At 35.4% G+C, this 22,095-nt stretch overlaps 1 protein-coding gene across 2 annotated transcripts in view; it reads left to right on the top strand.

Annotated features, from left to right (window-relative positions):
- Nucleotides 1-22,095, top strand: part of LOC145296822 (uncharacterized) — a 141,288-nt gene that overhangs the window by 106,526 nt on the left and 12,667 nt on the right. For both annotated transcript variants that reach the window (XM_080142934.1, XM_080142925.1), the window contains 4 exons: nucleotides 1,924-2,092; nucleotides 3,969-4,127; nucleotides 15,435-15,589; nucleotides 21,077-21,258. In XM_080142934.1, the coding sequence (XP_079999060.1) occupies nucleotides 1,924-2,092; nucleotides 3,969-4,127; nucleotides 15,435-15,589; nucleotides 21,077-21,258 (665 nt within the window). The remainder of the gene's footprint in view (nucleotides 1-1,923; nucleotides 2,093-3,968; nucleotides 4,128-15,434; nucleotides 15,590-21,076; nucleotides 21,259-22,095) is intronic.

Genomic DNA, 22,095 nt, shown 5'->3' with positions numbered 1-22,095 from the left:
GCATTCTTTGGCACACATGGTGCAGACATGAGCGCCACTAGCAGCACGTTCTTGATGGTCACTTCTATGAACATTCAAATGCTGTTTCAAACCGCCTGCTATTTTGCACGTCCGCCCGCAATTGACACAAGTTAGATCTGGCAACACAAGACTGTTTTGTGGCCCATTGCGCTGATGAGTAGTCTGGTGGCTTATCAGCCCAGCTCTGCTTAGACATAATCTCCTGCACACGTTACACTCCAGACCAATTTGGCACCCCAGCTCATCAACTGCTTCTTGCACATTCCCTTTCCGAATATCATGCTTCAGTCGTTCATATTGGGTTCAATCAGCCTCAAACTTACCCACACCTCCCTGCAAGGCCCTTCTCCATGCTCCACAATCCAAAGCAAGACTCTCCCAGGTTCTCTCATCCATCTCACATTTTATTCAAGGTGGACCGCAAACAATCCTTGAATCTCATTTTAGGTTTTTGAGCCAGACGTCTTCCCTTGGTAAGCTCACCATAAAGGAGTTGTTTGGGAAGTCGACTGTCTGACATCCTCACCACATGACCACTCCATCTCAGTCTATGTTTGATAATAAGAGCTTCAATTCTTAGACATTGGGTCCGTTCTAGAAACTCAACATCACTGACATACATTTGCCAGCACACACCTAAGATTCACGATAGGCACATCTGGTGAAACCGCTTGAGACGTCTCAAATGCTTCCTGTATGTTGTCCAAGTTTCACAGGCATAGAGAAGAGCAGAATGAACGCATGCGGCATAAACCTTGATCTTTGTTGGTAGCGAGATTCCACGACAGCTCCACAAACACTTGTCCAACTTTCCAAAAGCATCACTTGCTTTGCTGATCCGTAACGATACCTCATCATCCAGGGTACCGAAAAAACTTAGTGTGCTACCCAAGTATACATACATACATACATACATTTAAACAGATTAGGTAGATCCCATTGGTTTTACTTGAAATTCAGTATTTCAATTTTTGAATTTCGCTCAAATAATGAAGAAGCATTAATCTTATTTTATCAAATTAAACTTGTAATTTTTCAAATTTTAACATGAAAAAAAGCTCATTTTTGTAACTTAATAAAAATAATTTCTTGGCTTTCGGGCCAAGATCACAATGTAGTATCTGTTCTGATGCTACACTTCACCTTTTCTGTCCTTGGTCAGTGGAGGAGAAAACTTCATGACTGAGACAATTTTTATTTTTGTTTCTATCCAAAGTGCCCTTTTTGTGGAGCTGGATTTTCCTCACATTAAAAACCGACCTGGTGTCTAACTCTACCTCGTGGGGAGGCGAGTAAATAGGAACTTGATAAAAATAAAACAAAAAAGAAATTTAAATTTTTTTGTGTAATTTTAAAAAATTATCTCCCTTATATTGAAAGAGATAAAAATTATCTCCCTTAGATTGAAAATTGATTGATGCCATGACACCAAAGAGCTTTTTTGTCTCAATCCAATTTGTTTGAGTTTTAGAATTGGATGAAGAAAGCGCTGAGACAGACAGACAGACAGACAGGCAGAGGTGGAATTTGTTGCAAAGAGAAACGTTGGTTTTGCCAGAAGTAGAGGAGATAACTTTGGATGAAGACAATATAAAGAGACAGAGACAGAGACAAGGTGCAATGAAGGAGAAAGAAGATAGAAAGGGGATAGCGACAGAGGAAGAAAGAAATGGGAAAAAGAGACAGGGAATGAATGGTGAAAACGGCAAGAAAGAGATCCAGTTGAGTTGGAGGCATATAGGATTAATGCACCCTAGTAGCTGATTGCTCAGTGCATGGCCGCATCAGTCAGCAAAGAAGTATTAATTCACAAGAGAAAATAGTTTGTTATTGTTCAACTAATGACTAATATTATTGAAATTTAAAAAAAAAAAAGTCCTTGTTTTTGCTTATCTCTTCCAGGATGCAATTCCAGCTCCTTCATATTTCTCTGGTTATTATAAATCAGAAGATTGCAAACCAAATTCTTCTGAAGAACGAATTCTTCAAAGTTATAAGAATCAGAGTCATTATCCTACAACTGTAAAAGACATGATATGGAAGTTGCAAGCTTTACATCAAATACAAATCGGTAAGTTCAGATTTATTCTTTTGCAAACATGTTTCATGATATTTCTTAATGTTAATTGTCTATTTGAGCTGCAAGTCAAAAGAAATGGGTAGGAGAGAGAGAGAGAGAGAGAGAGAGAGAGAGAGAGAGAGAGAGAGAGAGAGAGTCACTTATTATAAGTGCATAGCTTAATTATTGTAATCTTTTGTTAGATCATATTTGAATATGTCCTCAATCACCATTCACTCAAGCCTCTATCTAGTTCTCAACATTCTGCCCTCACAAAAAAAGGCCCGCCATAATCTATCTGAGACTGCTTGTCTGGTTCATATTCTGTTGACGACAACATGCCAAGCTCACCTGCACAAAAGGTACTTAGTTAATATGTATACTAGTTAACATACTACCCAATACTTGATACATGAGATTTTGAGTTCAATTCTTGGTAAAGGAAATTGGAAAAATTAATTGCTACATTATAAAAATGGAACATGGAATAAAAAAAAAGGTCTATTCCAGTGAATTAAATAAACGGTGCGGCTCAAAATTCCCAGAAAGTTACTGAAAAAGAGCACTTGAAGAAGGTAAAAGAGTGCAACAATTGAAACATTGTGAACATAACAATAGCTTAAATGAATACAACAGTCCAAACCATTTAGGCAACGTTAATGCTATTATTGCTAATTATAACCTCTAGTAAGAATTGAACTTTGCAGTTTATGTGATTTGTGGAACATATTTTCATTTCATCACAGTTACATGCATTATAGAGATTTTTCTTTATTTCTCTTTTTTTAATATAGGGTGAATTCTGGGCAAGAACATAAATTATTGTTGATCAACAATTTTTGTTCTTCAAATTATTGCTTTTTTTTTTTTCATTGTAAGCAATAAGGAATAAAGTCTGAGTTGTATAGTTTTAGTATTGCTCTTTTTACTAGCGAGCAATCGAGACTATTTTTGTTTTAATTTTGAGTTTTAGAAATCATTGAGATTTTTTTGCTGTTTGAGTGTGGAACAATGATTAAGTGAGGTTTATATGTTGTAGGAAATAAGGTTCAGATGTTATATGAAACAAGGTTCAGATGTAGGAAACAAGGTTTAAATGTTGCAAGAAACAAGGTTCAGATGTTGCGAGAAACAAGGTTTAGATGTTGTAGGGAACAAGGATCAGATGTTGCAGGAAACAAAGTTTAGATGTTGTAGGAAACAAAGTTAAGATGTTGTAGGAAACAAGGTTCAGATGTTGTAGGAAACAAGGTTCAGATGTTGCAGAAAACAAGGTTTAGATGTTGCAGGAAACAAGTATTAGATTGTAAGAAAGAAGGTTCAGATGTTGTAGGAAACAAGGATCAGATGTTGCAGGAAACAAGGTTCAGATGTTGCAGAAAACAAGTATTAGATCGTAGGAAACAAGGTGTAGATGTTGTAGGAAACAAGGTGTAGATGTTTCAGGGAACAAGGTTAAGATGTTGCAGGAAACAAAGATTAGATGTTGCAGGAAACAAGGTGTAGATGTTGCAGGAAACAAGGTGTAGATGTTGTAGGAAATAAGTCTAGATGTTGCAGGAAACAAGGTTCAGATGTTGCAGGAAACAAGGATCAGATGTTGTAGGCGACAAGGTTTTGATGTTGCAGGAAATCAGGAAACAAAAATAAAGTAGAGAATATCAAGAGAGGGATAAGAAATCTTACAGGGAATGTTACGGCTCCGCATTCGAGGGACTACAGAAGCAACTGGTGGCCCTCTAAAAGAAGCAATTTACATTTTGACTGGTAGATAAGAAGGTGGTCCTATTGTCATACAAGGAGACAGTAGGACCATTCTCCAACTTTATTGGAACCCTATATGGGAAGAATCCAGGGTTGACTTAAAGCAAACTTTTTTATTTTTCAGAAGAAGGAAAAGAAGAAATACAAGCTTGGTATGAAAGGCAAATGGCAAACTCCCAAATGGTGAAGGGTCCTGACAAGATCCTGAATGTCTTACAATGCATCTGGTATCGAAGCAAAATTGGCCTCTGGGTAAAAGTTAAAAGAGCTTTTCAGTTACCAAGTAAGAATTATTATTATTTCCACTACAGAAATCAAACATATTTTCATATTATAACTAATAATATAATTAATATTATAACTAGCATGGCGCCCGATATTGCCTGGTTGTAAAACACACTTAAATACGATATATTTTCATTTTTTGCAGATTTCGTATTTATTATTACAGAGCCAATTCTCTATTGATTATTATATTGTACCCAATATGTAGTAGTGATTTCAAAAGTTTTAAAAAGAAATATGACTTGGGTACCATCAGCTGGAAATAAAACCAAAACTATCAATGAATCTATTCTGCCCTTAACTCTTTAGAAGAAATAGCAACTATCAATCCATTAAAAGAAAATAAAATGCATTTGGGCATTATTACAAAATCCGAAAATTGGAAGAGAAGTTGCAATTACCTTTTATTTTTTTCTTTCATTATGCTATTTTTTTGATTAAGATAATAATTAAATGAATGATTTTGCGCTACAAAACAGGTGCTATTACAAATTGTGAATGTCAACATACTTAAAGGAATAAATTGTAAGATGGTCAACATCATGAAATTTGGGATATAGACTTTTGTCATTTATTCATTATATGCTATGTAATTACATTGAGCTTTATAAATTAAGGATTGGTATAAATAAAAGGTGAAATATAATTGAAAAAAAAAAAAATTTCCACAGAAGTATATATGTATATATATTGGGCCCCCGATTTATCGGAAAGGACCTATGTTTTCAGTGGTGTCCGTGCGTCCGTTAGTCCGGACGATTGCCAGATAACTGTTCATTAGTTTTTCTTGAAATTTTGCCACAAATTGTATTTCATTAAATAGATGTGCACAGTAAAAAATTCTTTTTGCAAAAATTCCCGTTGCATCCTCAGGGGCTCAAAAGAGGTCAAAAATGCCCCAAAATTATCAAAAATGACACTTTTTTCCCCATAACTTTTAATCCATCCATTAGATTTTTCTGAAACTTAGTCAAATGTGGAGTCCATTGTCCTTAATATAAATCCAGTATGGGTGACCTTAGCAAAATTCTGGTTCCTATTCCTGGGGACTTTTAGTGCTAAAAATGTTCCTTTTTGTGGTTCTTTTTTCATATTTCTCAACAAAAACTTGATATGCCTAACTATATAGTAGTTTTTCACGGTGGTTAACTCAAATATACATGTGTTAAGGCCTGAAACTGCACTGTTATCCATTTACACTGGGATTCGGTATCTCCAGGGGCTCAAAAGAGGTCAAAAATGTCCCAAAATGGCCAAAAATGACACTTTTTGCCTCATAGCATTTGATCCATCCATTAAAGTTTCCTGAAACTTGGCCAAAATGTGGAGGCCATTGTTCTTAATATAAATTCAGTATGGGAGACACTGTCAAAATTCTGGTTTGCATCCCTCTCGGACTTTTAGGGCTTTTTTTGGAGCTGTTTTTTCATATTACTCAAAAACTTGATATGTATGTCTATATAGTGGTTTTCCATGGTGCTGAATTCAAATATACATGTCATGTTAAGGCGTGAAACTGCACCGTTTGTCCATTTTCACTGGGATTTGGCATTCCCAGGGGCTCAAAAAGGGTCACAAATGCCCCAAAACTGCAAAAAATGACACTTTTTACCTCATAACATTTGCCCCATCCATTAGATTTTTCTGAAACTTGACGGAAATGTGGAGGCAATGTTGGCCCTTCACACTTTTCATATTCATCGTTTCTTCACAATATTTGTGGTGTCATCTCACATGCAGCACCAGAGGGGGGGGGGCCACACATGTACGGCTTGTGTATATATATATATATATATATATATATATATATATAGTAAGTTATGAAAATATATATGGCAATCTGCAGAATATTCCGTATAGCTTAATTGCCGTACATATTTTCATAACTTACTACCTAGCTCTACCTATGTATTGAGCACTGTTGAAGTAAATACTGAAAATTAACGCATAAAATTTTACTTTTGTATAATTATTTATATGATTAAATGAAGTAGTACTCTGGATACTAGGATACGTTTTTTTTCAGGTTACAATGTGGAATATGATGTTTTTCTGGTCCCTGGTAACGATATTTGCCCCACCGTACAGTGTTATTTATAATGTTATTTGATTATATACATGTGTATTATATACTGTACTATATTTTGTTACTAATTGTTAATGCTGTGCCCCAGGGTTCTGTTATATATATATATATATATATATATATATATATATATATATATATATATATATATATACTTCAGAATAGTGTAATCCATCAATTTGGATACGAAATTCAATATCCTTTTCACTGTGAACAAAAGATTACGATTTTCTATGCTTATTGTATTTAGCAAATTAGGTATAAACCATTGTAATTTGCTAATATTTTTTCCTCTGAGGAAATGGGTAGACATCGGAAACTTATAGGTTAAGGAGATATAGTTTTTGAACTGCATTCTTTGCCTTGCATTTAATATAAATTTTAGATTTAAAACTTAATCATTTCACGTCATAGAATTTAAATTACTAATTTATGATATACATGACTGGTAGATAAGAAGGTGGTCCTATTGTCATACAAGGAGACAGTGGGACCATTCTCCAACTTTATTGGAACCCTATATAGGAAGAATCCAGGGTTGACTTAAAGCAAACTTTTTTATTTTTCAGAAGAATTTGGCTCATTCCATGTCAAATCGACAAATTGGGTGGGGGTGGGGGCACAAATCATGCCCGACACGGATTTTTTTCAAATTTGCTACACTTATAGATCTCCATGAAAGGAATTGAATGGCACTTGTTAAACATCTCAAGGTCAAGGGGTTCCTGAGATATGACCTTGACCTTTTACAAAAATGTGAATTTTTATGAAGAAGTGACCAACTTTATAAGACGATATTTCTGTTGTTTATGGGCCTACAAAGTTCATTCATATATCATTCTAAAGTACTTGGATAGATCTATAATTTTATCTGGGAATATTTTTTTTTCAAAGTCAAATTAAAAAAGTTGACCTTGATCTTAACTTTTAACCTGATTTATCCCAAAAACCGTTCTTTCAATTTCTTTTAAATTTTTACATAAGTTTTGTCTATCTTATGACAGTATATATTTCAAATTTTATGATGGGCTTTTCAGTAGAACTATCATTACAAGCGTTTTAAAGAAGTGAGCAAATTCAAAATAGCGGAACCTAGTACCTACGACTTCATATAAAACATTTCGATATGTCCCATTTTCAGCTTAATTTAAAGTTTTACGATATGTTCTTTTTTATTATAACATTGTTAGGTGAAAGTACACATTAGTTACAAAACAGCTCCACATGTTAAGAATGGCTTCCGAAATAGCGTTATTATTTCAGCATGGTTCAAAAAGTGCACAAGTACCAAAAAACAACTAAAGAAAATTCAGTTTCAGTAACAAATTTTTTTTTTTACTTTTTGACCATGGTCTTTATGTAAATATTAATCAGCATGAAAATAGCTTTACAAAGTGATATATCCTGCGGTGGGTGGCCGTAATAAAAGGATATTCAAGAAAGGCATTCCACAAGGAAAATAAATGGATAAAGAGGTTCTGAAGTTAATAAAGAATTAGAGAAGTTTATTGAGAATATTTACAGAGACAGCATGTTACGTTTTTAAGTGTTCCCGCCCAGGGAAGGCTCTGACAACCGGTGACCGGTGATAACGTTCTTTCGATAAAAAGTTCCGGCGGTGAATTGCTCATCTCGCTATAACACCTCCCCCTAAGACAATTTCTCCCAAGAGAATTTGCCTTAATATCGTTTGCTTTTTGGCTTGGGGCTCAGCTGGTTAACTTTTCTTTTCACCCTTGTACTTTTTCTCTTCAATATCGTTTGAGTTGGTGGAGAAGCTGGAACTCTCAAATCTGGAGTAAGTTCTGTTAAGGGTTGGGGAATATTAAAAGAATCATACAAAACCTCTAGGGGCAGGTCATTTTCTTCTGCCTGTTTGTAGTCATCAGTGAGTCGAGGTCTTAGCTGATTTATATGCCTGCGACAGTCGAATTTATTACTTCTTACAAAATATAGCATGTGTCCAATTCTTTTCATGATAATCCCCTCCTCCCAAAAGATTTTTCCACTCCTGTAATTCAGGAAGAATGTTCTGTCACCAGGTTTGTAAAACCTTGTTGGAAAATTTTCTTTTGTTGTTGTTACTCTGGTTGCACTTGGTAAAATTCTGTCAAATACAGATCTGATTTTCCGTGCAAACATCAGTTCGGCTGGTGACGAACCGGTATCAGTGTTTGGGTTCGGAGTTATCCTGTACACCAATAAAAATTGTTCAAGACTCTTCTCGTCAGTGTCCATGCCTTGGTTTTTCTTCAAGGCTCTTTTGAATGTATCGACGAACCTCTCTGCTAGGCCATTTGAACTTGGTTGGTAGATTGCCGTTGTTAAATGTTCAATGGCTAAAGCCTTGCAGAATTCTTCAAATTCTTTGCTGGTAAATTGGGTGCCGTTGTCGCTGACAATAGTTTTAGGCACTCCAAAACGACTGAAGAGAACTCTTGGTGCATCTATTGTACTCATCGAAGTAGCGTGTTTGTATTTAAACACTTCTGGCCATTTTGTGAAACTGTCGACGACCACTAAGAAATAATGTCCATTTAAAGGACCTGCATAATCGATATGTAACAGAGTCCATGGTGTATCAGTTTTTGGCCACGGTTGTATCTGCACAGGTGGTGCCTTTGCTGCTAGCTGACACCCTTGACACTCTTTTACGAGTTTTTCAATGTCCTGGTCCGTCCTAGGCCAATACGTATATCCACGCATTAAAGCTTTCATTCTCGACATGCCTGGATGACCACTATGAAATTCTTTTAAAATTCTTCTCTGAAGCGTAGTCGGTATGACGACTCTGTCTGCGTACATCAAGGTTTGAGCACAAATGGAAAATGGTAAAATTTTAGGGTCTTTGTTTGATTTTCCATTTAGTTGCACCAACTTTTTCATGTCCGATATTTTTAGATGAAATGTACTGCATTTTAAAGTTATAATTTAGTAGAATTATGCTCCATCGTTGGAGTCTGTTCGCAGTGTGCGTAGGTATGCCTTTTTTAGAGCCAAAATAGTCAATAAGGGTTTGTGGTCGGTTTGCAAAGTAAACATCCTTCCATGAATAAATCTATGGAATTTTTTAATGGCATAAATAATCGCCAAGCTTTCTTTTTCAATTTGAGAATAGTTTCTTTCAGCCGGCAAAAGTGATCTGGATGCATGGGCTATTGGCTTTGTTGATCCATCTTCAAGTTTATGGAGAAGAACTGCTCCTAATCCGTAGTCACTTGCATCTGATGCAACAATCAATTCTTTCTGTGGATCAAAATGTGCTAGAGCTAAATCTGATAGCAGGCATTTCTTAATATCTTCAAACGCATTTTGGCATTCTTTTGACCAAATCCACTTTTGTCCTTTTTTTAACAAATCATTCAATGGTGCTCTCAACTTATGCATGTTTGGAATATAAATAGCATAATATTGAGCCAAACCCCAAAAAGATTGTAACTGGGCAACATTATTGGGTGCTGGCATCCTCTCGATTGCTTCTGTTCTCTGAGGATCCAGTCTTCTGCCTTGGCTGTCGATAATTTGATCAAGATATTTTATCTGTTTTAAAAAGAATTCACATTTTTCGGCACTTAACTTGAAACCAAATTCCTCAATTCTTTGAAAAACTGCTCTGATGCGTTCCTTATGTTCCTGTACATTTTTACTTTTGACAAGGATATCATCTAAATATGCGATTGCAACATCTAAATCAGCAAGCATCGTATCCATTATTTGCTGAAATAGTGTTGGGGCCACTTTTAATCCAAAAGGAAGTCTTTTTAGTCGGAAAAGTCCTAGATGTGTATTGATACACAAATACTTAGAACATTCTTCACTGACTTTTACCTGAAGGTAAGTTTCCCATAAGTCGATTTTGGAGAAAATTCTACCTCCATTCAGCTTTGTAAAAATGTCTTCAGGAGATGGAAGTGGATAACTATGATCCATCAGACAGTCATTAAGGCCTGTAGAAAAATCGGCACATACCCGAATCTTCTTATTTTTCTTTTTAACATACACAGTGGGGTTCGCCCACTCAGAATAGTCAACTTTTTCGACTACACCATTCTTCTGTAGTCTTTTTAGTTCAATTTCAATATCTTCTTTTGAAGAAAAAGGCACATTTCTTTTTGGTCTAAAAACAGGTTTCACATTCTGTTTTAATTCAAAATTTACTTCAGTTTTGGTGCACACTCCTAATCCTTCTGAAAAAACTTTGGGGAATTCACTTTTTAACACTGCCAGAAAATGGTCATTTTGTTTGGAATTTTTCTTTTCCAATGCTCTTACATTATTGCAAAATGAATTTATGGGTAGCTCCCATAAATCAAACAAAACAATCCAATCAATTCCAAAAAGGCAAGAATTTATTCCTGGAACAATCGAAAGGTTTGAGGAAAAAGTTTTCGATCCAAGCGAAACACTGCAATTAAATTCTCCCATGAATTTTAATCGCTCTCCGGAAACACCTTTTGCAATTTTTTTGTGTTTTTCTCAGTTTTGGACCACCAATTCTCTTCCAGGTCACTTCGTTGATAATTGATATGTCGCTACCTGTGTCTAAAAGTAGCTTCACTGAGTGACCATTTATTTGTGTGTGAACGAATTTCCGTTTCCCTCCTTGTTTTATTTCTTCTTTGGACAAGACCACATTTACTTTTGGCTTCCATTTCCGTCTTTTGTCTTGCTTAGTTCGACAGTGGGATGCCCGGTGTCCCACTAGGCCATATTTGGTACAACGTTTGTCTTTATAAGAGCAGTTTTTTCTTAAGTGCGGACCCGCACAACTCCAACATTCAAAACTTTTCCGTTTGTCTTTTGGAAATATCTTCTGTTTTACTACCTGGACTTGGGATGTGACTTTTCCCTCTATCCTCGTAGTGTCCCTTTTTACATTTATCAATTTTTGACATTCTTCTGTCACTTTTTGCAAGTTCATTTCCGGGTCTTGCTCCATGATTGATAATATCCTTGACCTTAAATCCTTGTCCTTCAGTGCTGTCAGTCCCTAGACAAATATGTAGCACTTAAACATGTCCACTGATAAATCCTTCAATTTAAACAGTTCACACTGGGCGTTGACTTTGCCCGCATATGTGACAATGTCATCAATTTTGTCTTTTGACATATTTAAACACCTATACTGTGTATGAAAAAGACTATCTCTTTCACCGAATATAACACACAAAATTTTTACCGTTTCAGAAAAAGAGATCTCTTCCGGTTTTTTAGGCAATATCAAATTCGTGAATTTAGTATTTTCTTCTGTGCCCATTTTTTTGAGTAATAGTGTTATTTTTTCCTCATCCGACCACTTCTCGCATCGTTTTGTAAATATCGTTTCACACCTACGATAATAGGCTGGAAAAGTGTCACCTTTTTCTGGGTCATATTTAAACTCTGAAAGCGAGTTCGCTATACCCTCAGCCGAAAAAAATCTGGATGCACCCTCCTTAGGTTTTTCTGACAAAATCGTTTCACAAAATAAGCGATTATCCGTCGTTTGTTGTATTACAAGAGTTTCGAAACGTTCTTGTTGAATTAGCATTTGTTTTTGAAAATCCATTTGGGCTTTTTGTTGAGCGATTAAACTCTCAGTTAACGTTTTCCTCGACGTCGCTATTTGTTCCGATATCATTTTCTTTTTAAATTTATCAATAGCAAGTTAACGTATACCACAGAGAAGAAAAAAAAATATTGTTCAAAAACAAGATGCTTATTTTCACAGAAAATTGTCAACATATAGGAAAGTTCCGAAAAAAAAATCACCGTTAAAATAACACTTGACAAAATTTCAAGAGACTCTTTTATCGTCTACTTCAGCAGACACACGTAAACTTCTTTTAAAAAATTTTCTTTATTAAATAAACACAGATTCCTCAGTATTGTTCATTTTTGTATTTTTATCGTATTAACCAAATACAAAAAACACGTAAAAACATCTCTCATGAAGAAAGTCACAATTTACACACACACACACACACACACACACACACGTTATATAACGTCAACTCTTTGGGAGTTTAAAAAGAGAAAAACGGAGTTTAACGCGTCAATAATATAAAAATTATTTTTTACTTGTGTAAATTTGTGGCAGACATCAGTCTTTCGCTTTTTCAGAAGCTTTTTCTTCAATTAAAAGTGAACTTTGTGAACAACAATTTTCAGAATGTTCACGGTTACCACGTGTTTTTTAAAAATTTTTTTTAGATGAATTTACAGTTCGTATCTCATCTTCATCGCCAGTTGATATATCCTGCGGTGGGTTGCCGTAATAAAAGGATATTCAAGAAAGGTATTCCACAAGGAAAATAAATGGATAAAGAGGTTCTGAAGTTAATAAAGAATTAGAGAAGTTTATTGAGAATATTTACAGAGACAGCATGTTACGTTTTTAAGTGTTCCCGCCCAGGGAAGGCTCTGACAACCGGTGACCGGTGATAACGTTCTTTCGATAAAAAGTTCCGGCGGTGAATTGCTCATCTCGCCATAACACAAAGATATCAAACTTGACCATGTTGGGATATATCAAAATGTTTTATATGAAGTCGTAGGTACTAGGTTCCGCTATTTTGAATTTGCTCACTTCTTTAAAACGCTTGTAATGATAGTTCTACTGAAAAGCCCATCATGAAATTTGGAATATATACTGTCATAAGATAGACAAAACTTATGTAAAAATTTAAAAGAAATTGAAAGAACGGTTTTTGGGATAAATCAGGTTAAAAGTTAAGATCAAGGTCAACTTTTTTAATTTGACTTTGAAAAAAATATATTCCCAGATAAAATTATAGATCTATCCAAGTACTTTAAAATGATATATGAATGAACTTTGTAGGCCCATAAACAACAGAAATATCGTCTTATAAAGTTGGTCACTTCTTCATAAAAATTCACATTTTTGTAAAAGGCCAAGGTCATATCTCAGGAACCCCTTGACCTTGAGATGTTTAACAAGTGTCATTCAATTCCTTTCATGGAGATTTATAAGTGTAGCAAATTTGAAAAAAATCCGTGTCACACATGGTTTTTCCGTCTGTCGATTTGACATGGAATGAGCCATATATATATATATATATATATATATATATATATTAATTTATACTCACACACACACACACGCACACAAGAAGTAAGCAAACAATAAAAAGCTAGAGCAAAAATAGACAAAGAAAACATTTTTATGTAAAATATATGTCAAATACTTTTTTGTCTATTTTTACTTGGATGTTTTTTCTCTAAAAGTGATCCTTGGTCTTCTGATGAGCTGTTCAGATGAAAAATCCTGGTAATTACATATTTATTCCAATTTATGCACAAAACGACCGTCAAGTTGCATTGAATGGTTTTAATTTTGGTAAGAAAAAATTAATAAACACTTGGCCACTGAAATTTAGTAAGCCATTGTATACTTATATGTGCTCTGTTGTTAAATATTTACAGTCATTGAGCTTTTACCTTGCAAATAGTTTTGGTCAATTTAAAAAATATATACACAAATATATATTTTTATACATGCACACACACACACACACACACACACACACACACACACACACACACACACACACATATATATATAAAAATATTATGTTTCAGCAGTAGAGTGAAAAGCATATCTTTTTCTTTTATTAATATTATTGGAATTTTTTACTTTTTCCTTGTACACATTTTTGTGAATTATTCCATGGATTTCTGCCTTTGGATTATTATGGACCATTTTCTTCCAATTACGGGATTTCCTTGGATTTTACTTGTGCAAATGGAAATTCAATTAACTTTCTTGAAGTTATATATTTGGATTTTACCGTCACTGGATTATTTATCTTCCACCAGACTATCCATTCATGTGTAATCACCTTTTTCTTCACCATATTCCCTCTGCTTCACTATTTTTGTTATCAAGTAAGGTCTTTGACTTACTTGTTGTTTCATCAAATATTTTTGTATGCAAAATCCGATCCCACATTTTGCTAATTCCTACCCTCTGATGAGAAGGAAAGTATTTCTTCGAAACTCCGCGAATTAAGGACTATCCACTTATCTAGTGTTTCCTTTTCAGATTAAATATGTTTTTAACTCATTTCAAAGTGTTTTTAACATGTTTTATTAACTGTTTGCTCATATATATATATATATATATATATATATATATATATATATATATATATATATATATATATATATATGGGGGGGGGTCGCCTGGCCATACAATATGCCAAAATATGATATTTTAATTTGTTCAGATTTCGTATATATTATTATAGAATACTGATTTCAAACATAAAAAAAAAGTATTTAGCTGCCATCAGCTAGAATCAAAACCGATCCTGTACCAACCCAACACGCCTATGAAGAGATTAAAAATTAAAAATTAAAAATAAACTAAGATGAATTTACAAAATGTATAACGATTAAAATTAAATAAAACAAACTTTCATGTCATTTTTTTGCCTTACGCATTGTGGCCATTTTCTTTTTTATAATTTGTTATTATTAAATTATTAACTAGTATGTTTTTAATCTCGCCATGTTTTATTTGAAGTTTCTTATGAAATTAAAAAAGATTATTTTTTTCCATTTATTTTTAGCTGAGCAATGTTGTAAATAGTTTTTAAAAAATATATTATCATTACTATTAGTACTTTATCTGTGACGCCAGACGTGATAGATAATGTACTAAGTAAAAATAAAGTTCTAAATGACACTCTTCTGGAGGTTTAAGGTTCAATCCTCAGTGCAAGCAATACTGAGAATACAATTGTGAATGACTTAAAACTTATACTCAGTTACGATTGACGGAATGAGGGCATCTTACTCCCATGGATTAAATAAAGAGTTCTATTTGAAATTCTGTGCAAATTCTCGAGTTCGACAGAATGATTTCTGCATATGACAGGATAAACTTGAAGAAGGTCAGAGGTTACATCGATTGAAAAGTTGTGAGAATAACATTCAAGATGAGAACAGTAGTCCGAATAATAGATGTTTGTTTTTATGTTCTGGAATTTTTTAGATGAGGATTGATCATTGGATTCTTTGGGGTATTGTTCTCATTTTTAATGTTATTCTTAAAATGTTTTGGTGTATCTTGTCGAACTTAAATTTGGCAAGAGGCATCTCAAGAATGTTGTGAATTACAGTGAACAAAATCTTGTGAGAATAGCATCCAAGATGGGAATAGTCATCCGAACAATCTAAATAATACATGTTTGTTTGTTTGTTATTTTTTTATAGGTGAAGATCTATATGTGCAGTGTTTTGGTCAGATCCACTCCAGTCAACAGAAGTCTGGTCTCATACAAGCTGGAGAAACTGAAGAGAAATTTATCACGTTGAAACATGACTATGAAAGCCAATTAAAAAGCCCTGTTTGGCAGAATGAAGACAAGGTAAGAATGTTGAGCATTCTAAACATTATCAAAAGAAAAAATGGAAAAGTCTGTCCATACAAAATAATCCATTCTCATTTGTCCCCCGACAAAAGGAGGGTGGACCTGTAAATTCACCCTTGTCCATTCGTCCGTTCATCTGTCCGCACTTTTCTCAATAACTACACCTTGGAATTTTTTGAAATTTTACACAAACATTAAACATGATATGAGTAAAAAGTAACAGAACAGATTTTCCGGGGAAAATCTGGTTGCGCCCCTAGGGATGCCTTTCAGGTTAAAATGGCTAAAATTGACACTTTTGTGCTTATTAAAAAAATGATGCCTTGGATGTTTATAAAACTCCCTGAAAAATTATAACTGACTGATTTCTATATAATTTTGTTTGTCTATACTTCACGATAACTCTTGGGTGTGCCCAAAGGGCTCTTTTAGGGTTAATAAAAACACTCCATTTTTGGGACTATTTTATCATATTTGTTCAAAATTTTCTGTGTATGTCTATTTAGCAGTTTTGTATCGTGCTGAACTCAAATTTAAATATGTTAAGGCCTTGGGGACTTTTGGGGCTAAATGGGGGGGCGCAAATGATGGACTTAGTCATTTCTTTTTTTGCATGGTGCAGAACTCAAATTTACATATGTTAAGGCTTAAAACTGCACCGTTTGTCCGTTTTTTCATTTTCACCAGGATTTGATGTACCCTGGGGACTTTTGGGGCTAAATGGGGGGGGGTTGCTGAACTTAGTCATTTTCTTATGCCTCGTTCACTGTGCACTCACAGGGAACCATGGATGCTTCACTTATTAACATTGTTAACACAACGAATGATGAAAACTTTGTAAAATATTCAAAGTCTCAAGAACGTTCTAGTCAAAGAAAAGTTTTTATTTATCTTCTTTCCACTATAGTTTACCAAAGCGACAGTCACCCTAGGTGGGTTGAACCAGTTTCGTCTAAAGGTGGAAGTTTCATGGGAATATCAAATTCACAATCAGTTTCTAGTTGCTTGTATATCCCATCAGGGAAAATGACGACGTTAGGTTTTTGCAGTTCTTACAGGGAGGTGTCAATGTCCCCCTACATACAGCACCTGATATTCCTAAATGATCACCCATCTGGTACTGACCAAACTCAACATTGTTTAGCTTTGGATCTAATGAAAACCCGTGTGGCAATGTGATTATGCAGGAAAATTAGACACAATCCAGGAAAGTGGGATTTGAAAAGCTGATGCCCTAACCCAGAAAGCCTTCTGGATGAACAAAAACTATCTGGGCAGTCCCGTTGGCATTCCTAATCAGGGAATGCCAATGGAGCTGCCCGAACAATTGAGAAACTAAGCCCTTCTCAAAGGGTGAGAAGGTGGACCACCTAGAACTCTGATCACAAAAGAGTTGTTTTGTTTGTAAGAAGTTGTGTACTTGTTTTGGCTGAACCTGCATGCATTCATGTGTTAGAAAATGTGGAAATGGTATAGGCTTCTAGATGTGTGTGTGTGTGTGTGTGCGTGTGTGTGTAAGTGTGTGTGTGTATGTGTGTGTTTCATTGCGCCTCCAGAAGTTTATGTGTGTGTCTCTCTTGCCATGTGTGTACTATTGTCATGAACTTTTGATGTCTGTCCGCTTACATCACTCATTTCACTCAGTTAGAAAGTATAGAATAATAAGGGACAACAAAATGGAGTTTCATTCTATATTAATATACAACTTTATTTGTTATCTTCGTTAGTAGCGTATACCTGAGAGAAACGAGTTAGTAGGAGAGTTCAGTGTTCGTGCTTGTATTTATAGTAGTCGTGAAAAGAGTTTCTGATGTGGGGACGTAGATTAAATATCCGACAGTTAGATATAGGGCAGGCCTGTTGAAAGAGAGAGAGAACAGTGTTTAATGTGTTTACGTTTGTAGGAGCGTGTGTCCAATAGTAGAGACAGGACAAAAGGTTAGTGTCTCGTGGTAGGAAAGAGTACGTGTGTGTGAAACACACGTGGAAGCAAGTTTTGACCATAACCATGTTAGCTTGTTTTACTCACATTAGACCTGAGTCCAAAGGCCCAAGCGAATGTCTGCTGCCAGCTGAAGCCAAGGAGAAAGAGGAGGAGCGTTGCTTGTTTCAGGTTTTATGTACTCGGTCACGTGACTGAGAGCTGGCTTGTGATTGGACAAGCCAGGGAGAAAATGGATTTCAAATCTCGAGCCGCGAAAATTAACTCTTGCTATTGTGCTTGTTGCAAGTTAACAAAAGTTAAGTAAAAAGGTAAAAAAAAAAAAAAGTTAAGATAACATTTTCTCTCTCTCTCCAGAGTCCATTCTCTTCGAATAAAACCTTAAAGAAAACTCAGTGAATTTGGGTTCTCTTTATCCATGAAAAATTTGTATAGCAACTACTAAATGGAACAGTGATGACGAGAAGAAGCGACTAAAAACAGCAGAAAAAAAGAAACTACATAAAAACACCCATATGCATGTATAAAGACTCTTATATTTTGACAACTTCCCACAGCATTTCTTTCTCCAAGCGACCGTAATAGAGGTCAGTGTACCCAATGATACAGGGTTTAACAGAGTTGAGAGGGAAAAGATAACAAAGTATCAAGGACTTATGTATGATATGAAACGAAATTGGAAATTAAAAGACGTTTCAATTATACCAGTCATCATAGGAGCAACTGGGCTTATGAAAAAGAACTTTAAAAAGTACATAGCAAGCATACCCGGTGAACCAAGTGCAAGTGAAATACAAACGATTGCACTGAAAGGGACGGCTAGAATCCTGAAAAGATCTCTTGGTTGGACTCACTAAAATAGGGGTAAATGTCAGACATCTGGTTGGATGTCCCATCCCCTAGAAGAAAAAGTTTAAGAAAAATGGAAAAAAAAAAAAAAAAAAAATGGCTGGACCAAATACTAATTCTGCAAATTCAAGATTTTCTCAATCACATGTAATCTCTAAAATAAAATTTTTGAAAATATAAAAGAGGAAGGTAGTTTACTTGAAGCATTGTTGATAAATAGTAATGGGATATTTATGAAGGCTGATAGAAATGCATGAAAATCGGAATGGTAAAAGAAAGTATGAGCAAAAACAAACAAGTATTTAGATTATGAATCTTCACAAAATCTTTTTATTTTTCAAAAGATATTTTACATATCAAATCCGTAAATATGAGACTTGTTTTTTTAAATTTTTATACCCCAAACAAGGCATGTTGCCATTTAAGGAACTACTATTTGGAATCATGTTTAACAGGAGTCTGTGGGAAGTTGAGCAGCGAGATGTTTGTTCACAGTACATTTAAATTTCTGCAGGTTGGTACACTCAGGGAAGCAGGAAACAGGGAGGGAATTCTCAAATCCAGCAATCTGAAGGAAGAAACTATTAGAGTAGAAGGCATCTAGAGAACTCAACAGTGAAGAGGTGAGACCTTGCTGCTTGTCAGATTACGGGGAGCATGTGTTATGAGTTCATCAGAGCATATTCCATTAAAGTACTTGTAAAACAAGTACAGGAATGCAACATTACAATTATTAGCCAGTAGTGCTGGACTTATTAGATTTGAGACTTATTTTTGAACCCTGTCAAAGAGTGAGAGACTAATGGTACATGCACCAACCCAGATATGGCAACAATACTCAATGCATGGGTGAATTGTAGACTTGTAAAGATATTGGACACTCTCTGATGTGAGTTATTTTTAGTAATTTTCTAAACTTGCTGCTAAATATTAATAAAAAATATCCGGGATTGTGTAACATCTTTGATGATTTCGAGAGTGAACTTCCCCTTCTCAAAAAGGAATACAAAAGTGGAACCATCAAGTGGAGTGAAGAATTCAAGGGGCAGTCATCTTTATTGTAGTGGAGATTCACCCATGCACTAATAATGAACTCTTCCTAACAATAGACTGGTGCTACCAGATCAGGTTGTCTGAAGATATTGGCTTCCTGAAACAAAATGCTCCTAACATTGACGGCTTTTTATTTTTCTATTTCTTTTTGCAAAACTTAATTATGTTCCGCAACCCCACCTCTTTCCCATTTCTCTTTCTATCTCCCCTACTTCCTGACTGGTTTCCTAACTTAAAATGTACCAGACATTAATACTGTAACCTTTTTTCTCTCTCCCATTGCAAAACTCATTCATGTTCTGTAGGTGAGGGAAGAAAAACGATAACATTCACTATAAAGCAACCAAACCAAACACTACAAACTCACAATTGAAAATACAAAAAACTTGAAGAATAAAAACCTTCTGCAAAATAACTGAATGCAACATGAATGCCGTTTCCAAAGTAACTATTCGGCATTAGATAACCCGAAAAGGGTTGATATGCCGTAAAAAAAAACAACCAAACCAAACCAAACTAACTGTAGAAATAAACCGAGAGGTATGACTCTCGGGGTGGTCAGTGTATTTTCGTAGTCTGCCATCTTGGCGAAACTTACTGCGACGGTTGCTATTTGTAAATGCTGTTTTTTGTTTCAATATATTTTACCTTTGATAACTCATCTCCGTGTTTGTATTTTCCTTTGTGGACTTTCCAGGTTCACAACATTTAGACAGGGTGGAACAATAAAATTGTCGCCCTAAAAAAGACGAAGTGCTTCCATTTCCATTTGATGAAAACTGGTTTTATTTGTTGCAGACCATCTATGAGTTGGCCAGTTGTGTACAAATCTCGAGAGCGATAGGAGTCTTCTATCATGTCTGACAGTGACACAATGTTCAATGAGTGAGATCGGAGATGCACAACTGTACCACTTATGCTCTCTACCAATTCAAGTTATGACAACTGGACCATTGCCAGCACCCTCAAAATGCATCGCTGAATTGCCACGATTAACAGTGACGTGGCCAGGATGATGAAAACAAAGTTTCTAGCCACGGTTATGGTGTTGGGTGTGGTTTCAAGTGAGGGCCACATTATGCCACCTTAAATCTTCAAAGTCATCTTGAAAGTCAACACCAAAGTGTACCTGAATGTGCTGAAGAGTGTGATGATCCCCTGGTGAAATCAGGTGGCCGCTAGCAGACCCTGGGTGTGGCAGCAGGACTCAGTGCTGGCCCACAAGTCCAAAGAAATCCAGATTTCAGAAGTGCTATGACTTTGTACCTTTCTCTCACTGGCCTCTCCCTCCTCCCCCTACCTGAACCCACTAGACTACTTCATTTGGTCATATATCGAGAATATTACCAACATGAGTTCACACAGTACCCAAGTCAACCTGATCGCATTCATCCACCGAGTATTCGCTGAACTCCTTGCCGGCACTTGTGGAAAAGTCATGCTCCTAGTTCCAGATTCAGCGATTGAGGCTGAAGGTGGCTACATTGAATATATGTCAGAGCTCTACTATATAATCAAGGAACCTGAATTGATTTTTTCAATAAAAGTTTTAAAATAAAGCTGTATTGTTTTTTTTTTAGGGCGACAAATTTATGGTTCCACCCTGTATAATCAGATTATGTGTTTGTTGTTTGTTTCAGTTGCTACATCCACCCTACGATGAGAACGCTTGCCTTGTACTTCAGTTAATAGGTATCAAAGTTGCTTATCATCCAAGCACAGATCACAAGCAACCTGGTATTATTTGTTCACCTGAAGGGTCAGATCTTGAATTCAGTGACGACGCAGTTATTGCTTGGACAGCTCTTAATTTGTTTGACAAGTGAGTGCTTTTATCTTTGACCTTGGACTATTAAATTCCATGGCAGTTAGAAGTTGGTATTACACAATTTTAACCATTGTGTCTTAGAATAGAAATTCTGAAACTGTAATTCTTCTACTATAAGTCATTATTAAGTTATAGGCATGTTCCTATATCTGATACCATTAAATCACATTTCAGTTGATATCTCTATCTATATAAAGTTATGTATGTATGTTTGTACGTATAGGATTCAATTAATACCTCCGTTCAGTCTCAAGAGACAATGGATACCCCCAGTAAGGGTAGCTGTACGTGTAATTATAAAGCAAAGGTTGCATAATTCCAACCACACATTTCCTGAATCGGCACTGCTTGAGTCCAGTGGCAAGGAAAGGTCCAAGACGACTGAAAACAATGCCGAGATAAGCAGAGAGCACACACAGCATCTGGAATTCACAAATGGTCACCCATTTTAGTACTGACCAGGTTCAATGTTGCTTAACTTCGGTGATCTAACGGAATCTGGCGTGTCAATGTGATTATGTGGTATTACAGGATTCACTCCTAAACTAATTAACCAATAATTATAAATTTTGGAATATATCTACTAGGTGTAAGAGGTTCAAATGTAGGCTATACTTAGTTTAATTTAGTTTTATATAAAGGAGGTGGGAGCTCTTTGTGAAAATTCGATACTTGTTACTGCGTTGAAATAATAACATCATTTACAAAACCATTCTCAACATGGGGAGAGGAAGGTGTTTTGTAACTATTCTGTACTTTCACTTAACAATTTACTAAACAAAAATATCGTTAAAATTGAATTTAGCTTAAAAATACAGTTAAAAAAATAGC

Source organism: Euprymna scolopes, chromosome 2 (assembly GCF_053919585.1).
Source record: "Euprymna scolopes isolate OS-2025 chromosome 2, ASM5391958v1, whole genome shotgun sequence".
NCBI lineage: Eukaryota > Metazoa > Mollusca > Cephalopoda > Sepiida > Sepiolidae > Euprymna > Euprymna scolopes.
Note: the sequence above shows the minus strand (reverse complement) of the source record. Positions and strands in the feature narration are given on the sequence as shown.